Here is a 10782-nt window from a genome sequence, read left to right as displayed (position 1 = left end):
TTACATGCTTTTCCAGTATTGTCCAGTCTCCATGTCTCAGGGCATGAGGCTGTTCTCATGGCAGGATAAAAAATGTGCATCCTTCAGTCCTGAAAGTGGACTAATAATCAAACAAACTGAACAAAAACATTATGCTTGTGTATTTGCTTATTCAGGAAAATGAGCTAATTAAGACACCCAGCAGCAATAACACCGCTTTTAGAGACTGTTCAGCTATTTAAAGAATCACTTTCCCTTTTCGGCAACTTTATACAACAGGAAACGGATAATTTTGTGACCCCAATGCGTTTCTGGAACATTGTTGAGTAAAAACGTGTTTGACCGCTAAGTGTAATTTTAACGTTTGACCTGTGGGGGGCAGTAATATTCCGTGACATTGCAGTAAGCCGCAAAAATACAAACCGACGAAGAAGAGAGAATCACAAACTTTGCAAGATGGCGGAAAGCGAAGACAGCAACGATATGAGCCAGTTGTCAAATTCAGACGCAGACCCCGTTACATTAACAGATTTACTAGACCGTGGTTGGAAAACATTTGAAGAGGTAGACAGTACAAACAAACCCCTGGGCTCGACCAGCATCCAGGCCCAAGTTGAACGGGGCGTTCGTATGTTAGAAGAAGCGTCCAGGATGGTGGCTCAGCTCGACCTGTTCAGTCGCAACGAAGAGCTTGAGGAGATCGCCACAGCAGACCTGAAATATCTGCTCCTGCCCGCTCTCTTAGGAGCTCTCAACATGAAACTGACCAGACGGGACAAACGGCTGGAAATAGTAATCGCATCCCGGGCTTACTTTATGGATTTCTTAAGGAGGTGTAAAGAGTATAACGTAGCACAGTTTGAGCTGCCAGACTCGACGAGTGAAGACACAACGAACGACGAAGCTTCAGAAGATGGAAAATCTAAACGCATGGTAAGTCGTTAAGTTGATGACTAATGAGCCACACGATAGGAAATGACTTAAGACTTGAATAAATCTGATGCACGTTAGCATCCGATCATTTTCAGGCAAGTTAGCTTATGTAGCTTATGCTATGTTCATAATAAATCACCTTTGTAATAGAAACAAAGTATTTTGGCAACTTAAGTGGCTCTTTCGAGATGAGTTTTAAGTCCTATGTCTCTGTTTGTGAGATGACATAGCCAAATATGTCTCTACATCCTTGCTGATGTACTCAAATGCAATATTCGCGCTAGCCTTCGCTGGTTGTTAGCCTAGCCACGGTAGCTAGCATGACTAATCGAAAACCGAAATATCGATTCAACCGCCAGCATAGTTGCGTTATTGATGGAGATATCTCGATACAACGGGACATCGGATCGGAATCATACTTAATCCAAGCCCGTTTTTTTTAATTTTTTTTAATTTTATGTCTGCCACAAACCAAAACTACTACTTCTCCTGTTTTATTGGCGATTGCTCACGTGATCTAGGCAAATACAATCAAACTAAGAAAAACATCTATGAATCTCCAGGGGAAGAAGCCCCCAGACCAGAAACCATGGCCATGTATTTATTATTCACCTGAAATATTTAATAGGAATGAATCACTGTTAGCTGTCATGGATTTCTGATGGCATACATATGACACTGTTTATAGTAAACTGAAATAAACGTGTTGCATGTGGGGTATGTAATTACCCCTGAGATACAGGCCTAGTTTTTCAGTGACTACTAACAGTGGCTCGAGTCATAACTAACTAACAGCGCTGCATGAGGCTCCGTGATTCCGGCTGGACCAACCGGTTCAGTGTGCTTTCAGTCTGAAACCAATACAGGAAGCGTGTGTGTGGTGTGGAGCAGTTTTTGGGACAATATCGCTGATGTGCTTCTTTTTTTTTGTTTGTTTTGTTTCAGGCTGTCCCCGGGGCGCCCGACCTGGTTGCCATGGCAACGCAGAGACAGGCCAAGATTGAGCGGTACCGTCGCAAGAAGGAGCTGGAGGCCAAACTGTCGGACGTCCGGAAAGCCGTGGACAGCGGGCAGGCCGACGACGAGGTCGTCAGAGAGTTTTACCTCCTCAGTGTCCGGAGGTGGATCACCGTGTGTCTGGAGGAGATGGAGAGCATTGACCAGGAGATAGAGATACTCAAAAATATGGATGCTCTGAAGCAAGGTGCTGCCAAGCAGCCGGCTCAGCCTGCCAGGCCTCCCATGAAACCTTTTGTCCTCACCAAGGATGCTGTACAGGTGAGACCATCCGTTATATTAAGAAGTGCCCCTCCTCTCATCGGTTATTGCACGTGCTCGCATTCACCGTACATCAGCAACTGTACACAGTCATTGTAACTAATTCTAGTTTAGCTTAAAACAAATTGAAAATCAGCAAATACACAGTACAATCCCACTCTATTTTAATTAGGGATGTCCCGATCAAGTTTTTGTTTGCCCCCTGATCCGATTCCAATCGTTTAATATTCAAGATCAGCCGATCCGAGTCCTGAGCTGATCTAAAATAAACTAAATTTCCTCTTTCCTCTCATCTTACTTGTATTCTGTCAGATCACATGTGCACGGTGTGTCTGTATTAAGTCCAGTAACTAGGGCTGTCAAAGTAGGAGAGGGTACGTTGGCTCCAGAAAACCTGTGCTCTGCTTGACGCTGAAACTTTTCTTGAGACAATGCAGCGTTCAGTTTGTTGTTGTCATTCCAGTGCAGTCGCAAATCAAGTTGGAAGTATTGAATAACGATCTCCTGCTACCAGCTCGCCAAACATCCGCAATACAGAAGTTACAAATTTCTACTTCCACACATGTTTAGTCATCTGATTTTGACTCTTTTTCTCTTCTTCATATTTTGTCAGCATTGATGCTCGGCGACGAAGAGAAAGAATACTTTTATACGCTACAGGGACGAGGTTTTAATTATGCCAGACCTAGAAATGCCTGGATTGGCCGAGATAATGATCTCCCAATACCGATCAGGACATCCGTTGAAATTTTTTTTTCCTGAACGTGAAAATCTTGTGTCTTGTTTTTTGCAAGATGATTTTTTTGTAATTCTAGACATTTTTAACACCTCATTCATTCTGGTTTGAGTGTGTTGGTACAGTTTTCTGTTTCCAAATAAGTAAAATCAATGTTCATGCTATAAGGTTGATAATTGAATTCATATTTCTGTCCTATTTCGTATCATGTTATTCTTTAATTCAAAGAGGATCTGCTGTAAATCGGTGGGGGGCTATAGATGATCTGTGCTGTCACCATCAGTAATGGGATGTGTTTGCATTATCCACAGGCTCGAGTGTTTGGCGCCGGTTACCCCAGCCTTCCCACCATGACAGTAGACGACTGGTATGATCAACACAGGAAACACGGAGCGCTGCCTGACCAGGGTATACCCAAGAGGATTACTGTGGATGAGGACACTGACGCCAAGGAGATTGAGGAAGGAGAAAAAGAGAAAAAGGCTGAAAATGATGACGAAGAGTCTCTGGCGAAAGCCAGAAGTTGGGACGACTGGAAAGAGACTCACCCGAGAGGTTATGGAAACCGCCATAACATGGGCTGAATGACGCCGCGACAGCGTGTGGACATTCTTCTTCACATTTCTGGTCCTTAAAACTGCCACATTAATTAACATCACCAAACCAAAACAACAAACCCGTTCATCGATTCATCCATAAACACTGCAGCTGTTTAACGTATCATATTACATTCGCTCTCGTCATTCAGAACAGTCCTCTGTGAGGTTTTTGAGTCTTACATGAATGTACAACATGGGAGTGAATGTTTCTACTTTGTCGTGTTTTCCCCTTAATGCTGTCATTGAAAAATAAAGAGACTGTTCAAGCCAGAATTTGGAAGGAGGGGGAGTTTTTCTGGATGAATTACAGGAGCTGCAGTGTTGGCAAAAAAAAGAAAAAATCCCCTGAAATAATGTTTACTTTGTCATATTCTAATTAAAGTTCAGCCACACATGAAAAAAAAACATCCAAACAAACCAAAAAGAGTCCAATAGGTTTATGTTTCCAACAGCTGAGATACAAACTGGGATTCTGCGTCCCGTAGACATCATTATTTTTGACAAAATCCTGAGAAACCATTTGACGCTGGACAGTTTACAATACACAGTGATGGTGGTATACTTGCTGGGATTTAACTCAAAGGTAAGTCAATGGCTTGGTGAACGTGGCATTCGTTTGTCCTTAGCTTATTGAGGCACCCGTGAGAACTTCCCTGTCCACAAGTTCCTTTATTGCTTTGAAATGTTACGACCCTCATGAGCCCCAAGTAAACAGGAAGCTGCAACAGAGACAACCAAATGTTTAGCCAGTATGATACGGGACGTTAACACCTTCCAATCACAGCACGTAAAATAACGTAAACTGATGTGACTGTAAACGTCGGCCCCTACCTGTATGGGTATCCATGGTACTTGGCTCTGAAAACAGACAGCAGCAAGCTGAAGAAGAGCATCAAAAGGCCGATGCCTCCGATGCACATCACTGTTGAACACAACCACATGTTCTGTATCAGTTACACAGACATTAATCATTTCTCTTTCTCAGTGTAATGACGCTACTGTGATACCGAATCTCCCACAGGATAAATAAAGTACCTATCTATCACTAAACCAAACGTGTTCACTTACAATTTAATTGTTCGTTATAGGGACTTAGAAACAAGACATGTACCCAGTAAACAAATATCATCTGCTTAAAAGTTCAGTGAATAGACACGGCCCACTCATACCGATTAAAGTCCTTAAAAGGTACCTTTGTACCTTTATTTATAAAAAAAAAAAAAAGTCACAATGCAGTGGAACTGAAAATCATTTTAAGAGAAAAATAAATAGAATGACTGCAAAAGCATGTGCACACATGAACGAGTATTTAGTTGAATCTCCTGATTTCATTACAACACTCGGCCTATTCGGTTGAGAGCCAGCTCAGCACTTCTTTGCAAAACCGTTCCACACTGTATCTGTCAAACTGTCAAGAGCATCTCCTGTCTACAGACCACAAACTGTAAATAAAGATGGACAGTGGCAGAACTGCTCCTCTAAAGTGAAGCCAAATCAACTAGAGCTCCCCCTGGTGGCTGGCTGCAATATAGGTCATAGACTTAAAGATAAACTTTATTCATCCACAAGAGAAATTGCTTATAAGCTCCGCCTCCTCCATGTTAGTGGATGGGACTTGGACTGGATATAAGTTTTTGTAAATTATAGCCAGGATTGGACGCATATCTTGTCATAGACCAGGCAGATGAAGAATAGAGTAGGAGGAACCGAGCGTCAAGGTTTTATTTGCCGTGTGCAAGATCAGGGTTTCTGCAGGTTTGAGCAAGTGAAATTTAAGACTTTTAAAGACTTTTTTAAGACCATTATAGGTTAAATTTAAGACCTACTCGAAGTACAAAAAATAAGGAAAATCAGAGACCCAGAATTACTTTCAAAATAACAAAATGTATTGTCATTCAACTATGAACTACCCTCTAGATGTGATTTAACGTGCATTGAGACATGTCCCAACTTCTGCCATCCAATGTGCCATGCATTGTTTTGTAATGTATTTCAATGGAATTAAATGGCTTTGAAACACATTGCTGTAGACCGCAATAGATCTCCGGGCGGTAAATGGATGTAAGGATTTAAGACTTGACAAAATGTAATTTAAGACCTACAACGCAAAATATGCTCGTATTTAAGACTTTTTAAGGCCTTAAATTGGCATTATCAAATTTAAGACTTTTTAAGACTTTTTATGACTCCGCGGAAACCCTGAAGATGTAAAATGTGTGAAGCAGAAACTACGACGAAGGACGGCAGATCTCGAACGAGGCACAGACGCTACCAGAGAGCATATATTTGTATTATGTAAATTCCCAACTCCCAACTTCCTTACTAGCTCTGTTTTTGCATGAATGACAGAGTTTTATTTGAAGTGTGTGTGTGTGTTTGTACGTACGCTTCCTCTTTCCAATGTCCAAGTCAGAAGTGGCAGCCTCACAAAGCAGCACCATTCCCATTGTAATAGCAGCATCTGACAGTTAGGTCAAGGGGATGAAAACAAACTCTTAAGTCAAACCACTACAACTAAATATGTGCTTTAAAATGATGCCAATAATAAAAATTTAAAGTGAAGAACCTCAGAAGGAACTAAGCGGATGCTCTGAGTCTGATAACCACTGGTAGACAAACAGCTGCCATTAACCACACACATTAAAATAAGCTCAACCTTTCAGATAAGGCACTAGTGAAGTGAGTAACATTGAGCAACAGCCCATTTAAAAGTCTGGGACATATTAAACGTATTAAAATACATATTAAAAGTTGTTTTATACATATTTGTTGTTGGAAAAACCTGAAAGCCTTTGACATTAATTCTTGTGGGGTGCTCTAGATAGACACCGTGAACCTGCACCAGGGTGTTGGTGGATGTGCTGGATCAAGTCTGATACAGGGCCTGTTCAGACCTCACATTAAGATCCGATCTGAGGTATCCAATCGTGAGTTGGGGCGCAGTAGATTATTTTAACAGCTGCTGTCTCTTAATGGATCTCTACCGCCGCTCCAGAACCGAGAACAGCTTTGTTTTATGACAAAGACATCGGTAAATGAGGAAATAGTAACTTCCGCACGGGTTTCCTCATACATCAACATGACAACGTCAATAATTAACACAGAATCGCGTAAAGCCGGCTGACACCAGTTGAGTTTTTTTTGCTGTTTGAGAACGCATACTGTTGAAGGATACTGAAGAGTAAGATGATGTGCGTCTCAGCCACAAACTGAGCCTGACTGCTGCCGTGGATGTAACTCTGAAAACACAGAATTGAGACTCTTAGTTCATACATTAGCGTATTGGCCTGAAAAGAAAGATTTTTGTTATTTGAAGTCTTAAGCTTTCATTATGGGTACTTTCATGCAGAAAAAAACCCAACAGTTGTGTTCACTTAGTTGTTCGTATCCATCTATATAGAGTTTTTGAACGTTTGCCATCATTAAAGTGATTTATTGGTTTCTGAAGACATGTAACGTGCTGCAGCAAAGGAAATAAAATCATGAGATACGGGCTCATCGTCTCATCCCTAAGACTTTATGCATAAACGAACAATGTTAAACAGCCAAAATTCACAAATGATGAGTTCAAAAAGACAAGGACTGCTGAGTAATCGTGACTCCAGAGCATTTATACAACCTGACAGGAGCGTGACTGAAATTTAAGAATAAGGAGTCAAGCAAACCTTTTAGACAAGAGGAACGTTTCCTTTTCTTAAAAAAGTATTTCTTCCAAAAACAGATGGCAGTGCTTTGGATTATAATTATAGTTAACCAACATTTGGCTAATATATGGTATGAGTATATGAGTCGTGTTTCTGTCTTACAATTTGTCCTGTACTGGGGTTCTTCTGAGCGTAAGGTGGTCCTCGGATGTGGTTCCACATCTGGCCGGATGTCATGATTAGGACAAAGCACTGAAACACACACAAGGAAAAAAAAAAAAAACACACATTCCTGTTTAATACAAAGCTAAATACAGTTGTATGGATGTATGTGTTGGTTGTTATTACCAGGGAAGCGAAGGCCCAGGCGTTCTTGTTAAAGAGAAACTCTAAATTGTGCCGCCTTAGATACGCCAGTCCCCCGATCACAGCCAGAAGGAAGCCCAGCAGAAGAGGCCCTGCGTAGTTGGGAGGACGAATGATGCGGATCTGAAACAGACAAGCCAAAGAGTAATCATCAGACGCTACAACCACGTCAGCGTTGGAGACCAAATGTATTTTCATGTGTGACAAAAACAGCAATTGGATCTCAAGCAGCAGCAGAGACTTAATGCTTCGCTCTTACGTGCACGTCGGTCCGGTCCGCCACCCATCGAGCCAGCTGCTCAGCGGCATAGCCTCTGACCTGCAGCTCGTACGTGTCAGCCCTGCGAGATTTCCCCTTGGCTGGAAAGTGGAGGAACGTCGGAGCGGAGTTCATATTGAGCTGCGAACACACAAACACTGTCGTCAGATCATTTGGGAAACGTGCAGCAGTGGGATTCAACAGCACTTGATTATATCCAAGTAATAATTCAGTTATGAGTCCCTTCCATGTGGTTGAAGCATGTTAGAGCTCCTTCTTTTATCCAGGTTACTGTTGGGGCAAGCATTTACCATATCTAGTAAATATATAATTACAGCCTCCTTCTCTCAGCGGCTGGATAAGCACAGAAAATTCTCTCCTTCCTCCTCCTAGAAACCATCACACGTCTTCTCTATTTTCTTTATTTCACTTGTTGATTTAAAAGTAGGGATATACCCCTCCTCCCCTCCAACGACCCCATCAAGGTGAGCTCAAAATTAAAACAACACAGTGTCATTTCTTCAAGTTAAATCTATACACTACCACAGCATCTGTCAGTCATGCAGCTAAGCTGAGGGAAGACGTGAATAACTGTGTTCCTTGGGGTTCACCGTAAAATCTCACTGATTGACCTTAAATTGGAAAGAGACATGTTTAAGTGGCTTTATATCATTTCTAAGTACATATTCTTGTTATGTGTAACATTTGGCATGAAAAACTATTATCAAGAATAATAACATATATTATGTAGGGGGCCAGTGTCCATGTCAGTGTCCCTATTAAGTTAGAAAAAAGTCATTAAATATGAAGCAAAAAGGTTAAAGGTGGCCCCTGTATGGTCCACTTCATACGTGTCAAACATACGGCCCGGGGGCCAAAACCGGCCCGCCAGAGGGTCTAATCCGGCCCGCGGGATGAATTTGCGAATTGCAAAAATTACATTGAAGATATTAACTAAAAGTAATTGCTATTCCTCGGGTTCACACAGATTTACTGAGAGTTGTGGACATAACACAACACTGAGACCTGGAACCAAACAGAAATTGCATTTCTTTTTCTTAAGAATTGTCCAGTCATTAAATGTAAACACTTTCATAATGTTCTTCTTTGCACTAAAACAAAGGGAAACACTTGGAGTTGTCGTTATTTATTGGTACATACGCTATTGTGTTATTGGTCTGGCCCCTGAAGTAAAATGAGTTTGACACCCCTGTCTACTTGCACTGCTAAAATGAAACTGTGGGTCTGAGGTAGACCAGAGCGTCCCGATCTGTGTCATTTTTACAATGACAGGATTATGTATTTAGGTCAAACCAAAACCAAAACCACGAATGTGGTCAGATGCATCCCGTGGGTGTTCACACCTGTGTTGTTTTGTTTTTTTTATACGGATCGCTCCTGAGATCTGATCTCAATGCAAGGTGTGAAGGGAACAAGATGTGGTGTCTCACCATCTGAAAGACATCCGACCCGTCGTCAAAGTCGACAGACGCGAAGAAGACTTTGTTGGTAAAGGCTGAGGAATAGCGCCAGGAGTTCGCCAGCAGCTGGAACTCCTCGTCTACTTGTCTGGAAAGAAAAAGAAAAACAAGATGCATATAATTTCATGCATTATATTGTATGTGTGTGTTCTCTGATACTGGTTCTGCTGCTGCTGCTGCTTCTGACCTGCAGACCCCACACTGCCTGTGAGGCTGCAGAGCTGTGAACATGACGATCATCGAGTAGTTCCTGGGTACAGCCTTGACGAAGCGACGGAACTTGTCTCCGTTCATCTTGATGACCGACTGTCTGGAGGCCCACTCCATCAACTGAGTCACCTTCTCTGACAGCAGCGTCTGCGCACAACACGGACACACCGAGACAAAAAGTGAAAGTGCAGTCTGGAACAAATCCAAAGTGCACGGCTAAACATTTTTAAAAGTCAGTCAGCGTGGCTTGTAAGCAAGTCAAAACCAAATTAATGCCATTTGCTTTAAACACTTAAACGGGCCGGTGTGTTACTGCGCCTCATGTTGACACCTCGGTTAAGCTAGCTAACCCGACATTGGCATGGGAATCGGAAGAGCCGAGCCAACACTAGGAAAGAAACATTAAAAACGTTCAGAAAAAGAAAAACTTGACCCAAAGTTTGTGAACCTCCTTCGTGTTACTGAAAGTATGTTTACCTCCTTTTTCTTCTGTGCCTCAGTGAATGCATTGTAGAAACATACAAGGACAAACAAGGAAATTAAAAGTTTTATGGACATTCTGCTACACTATGACACCAGCTGTGCTCGAGCGCACACACACGCGCGCTCGCGCACGACGGTTTCTTCGTCGTCTGGGTGTGGCGGCGCGAGCTGTGGGGGGCGTTACCGCCACCTGTTGTGTTGGAGTGGAGCTGGGGCTTCTTCTTCTTCGTCTTCTTCTTCTTCGTCTTCTTCTTCTTCTTTGTTTTTTTCTTCTTCTTCTTCTTCTTCTTCGCTTTCTTCTTCTTCGTTTTCTTCTTAGATAGATAGATGTGAGTTGGAGTGGAGCTTCTTGTTCTTCTTCTTTTTCTTCTTGTTCTTGTTCTTGTTCTTGTTCTTCGTTTTCTTCTTCTTCGTTTTCTTCTTAGATAGATAGATAGATAGATAGATAGATAGATGTGAGTTGGAGTGGAGCTTCTTCTTGTTCTTGTTCTTTTTGTTCTTGTTGTTCTTCTTCGTTTTCTTCTTATATAGATAGATAGATAGATAGATAGATAGATAGATAGATAGATAGATATATGTGAGTTGGAGTGGAGCTGGAGCTTCTTCGTTTTCTTCTTTTTCTTCGTTTTCTTCTTCATTTTCTTCTTATATAGACAGATAGATAGGTGAAAGGGTGGATAGATAGATAGATAGATAGATAGATAGATAGATAGATACCAACAACCAACAAGAAGATGTCAGATACCTGGCCTATAGTCAACGGCAGTATGTAGCATGTCATTTTCAAACCTACAGTCAATGCGTTATCAACTAT

General features: G+C 41.8%; 2 protein-coding genes across 2 annotated transcripts; one reads left to right on the top strand and one right to left on the bottom strand.

Annotated features, from left to right (window-relative positions):
• Positions 1 to 166: 166 nt before the first annotated feature.
• igbp1 (immunoglobulin (CD79A) binding protein 1) lies at positions 167 to 3794 on the top strand. The gene is made up of 3 exons (XM_084550064.1): positions 167 to 912; positions 1858 to 2190; positions 3238 to 3794. Exons 1-3 carry the CDS (start codon positions 436 to 438, stop codon positions 3508 to 3510), a joined length of 1083 nt encoding a protein of 360 aa, XP_084406190.1. The 5' UTR covers positions 167 to 435; the 3' UTR covers positions 3511 to 3794.
• Positions 3795 to 3947: 153 nt separating this feature from the next.
• On the bottom strand, positions 3948 to 10114 carry magt1 (magnesium transporter 1). Its single transcript, XM_084550065.1, has 10 exons — positions 9963 to 10114; positions 9463 to 9632; positions 9246 to 9363; positions 7795 to 7935; positions 7518 to 7658; positions 7332 to 7421; positions 6701 to 6764; positions 5912 to 5986; positions 4357 to 4447; positions 3948 to 4244 (listed from the first exon to the last, which is right to left on the bottom strand). The coding sequence occupies exons 1-10, from the start codon at positions 10041 to 10043 to the stop codon at positions 4220 to 4222; spliced, it is 996 nt and encodes a 331-aa protein (XP_084406191.1). The 5' UTR covers positions 10044 to 10114; the 3' UTR covers positions 3948 to 4219.
• Positions 10115 to 10782: the final 668 nt, after the last annotated feature.

The sequence above is a fragment of the Chelon labrosus genome, assembly GCF_963514085.1.
Source record: "Chelon labrosus genome assembly, chromosome: 8".
NCBI lineage: Eukaryota > Metazoa > Chordata > Actinopteri > Mugiliformes > Mugilidae > Chelon > Chelon labrosus.
This window is presented reverse-complemented; position numbering and strand designations above follow the sequence as displayed.

Bases quoted from the DNA above. Each gene is read 5' to 3' on its own strand.
- igbp1 (XM_084550064.1), top strand. From the start codon at position 436: ATGGCGGAAAGCGAAGACAGCAACGATATGAGCCAGTTGTCAAATTCA. The intron at 913-1,857 runs GTAAGTCGTTAA...GTTTTGTTTCAG, and splicing joins ATGGAAAATCTAAACGCATG to GCTGTCCCCGGGGCGCCCGA. The intron at 2,191-3,237 runs GTGAGACCATCC...CATTATCCACAG, and splicing joins TCACCAAGGATGCTGTACAG to GCTCGAGTGTTTGGCGCCGG.
- magt1 (XM_084550065.1), bottom strand. From the start codon at position 10,043: ATGTCCATAAAACTTTTAATTTCCTTGTTTGTCCTTGTATGTTTCTAC. The intron at 7,659-7,794 runs GTAAGAGCGAAG...TGTCTGTTTCAG, and splicing joins CGGACCGGACCGACGTGCAC to ATCCGCATCATTCGTCCTCC. The intron at 5,987-6,700 runs GTATCCTTCAAC...CCTAACTGTCAG, and splicing joins GCACATCATCTTACTCTTCA to ATGCTGCTATTACAATGGGA.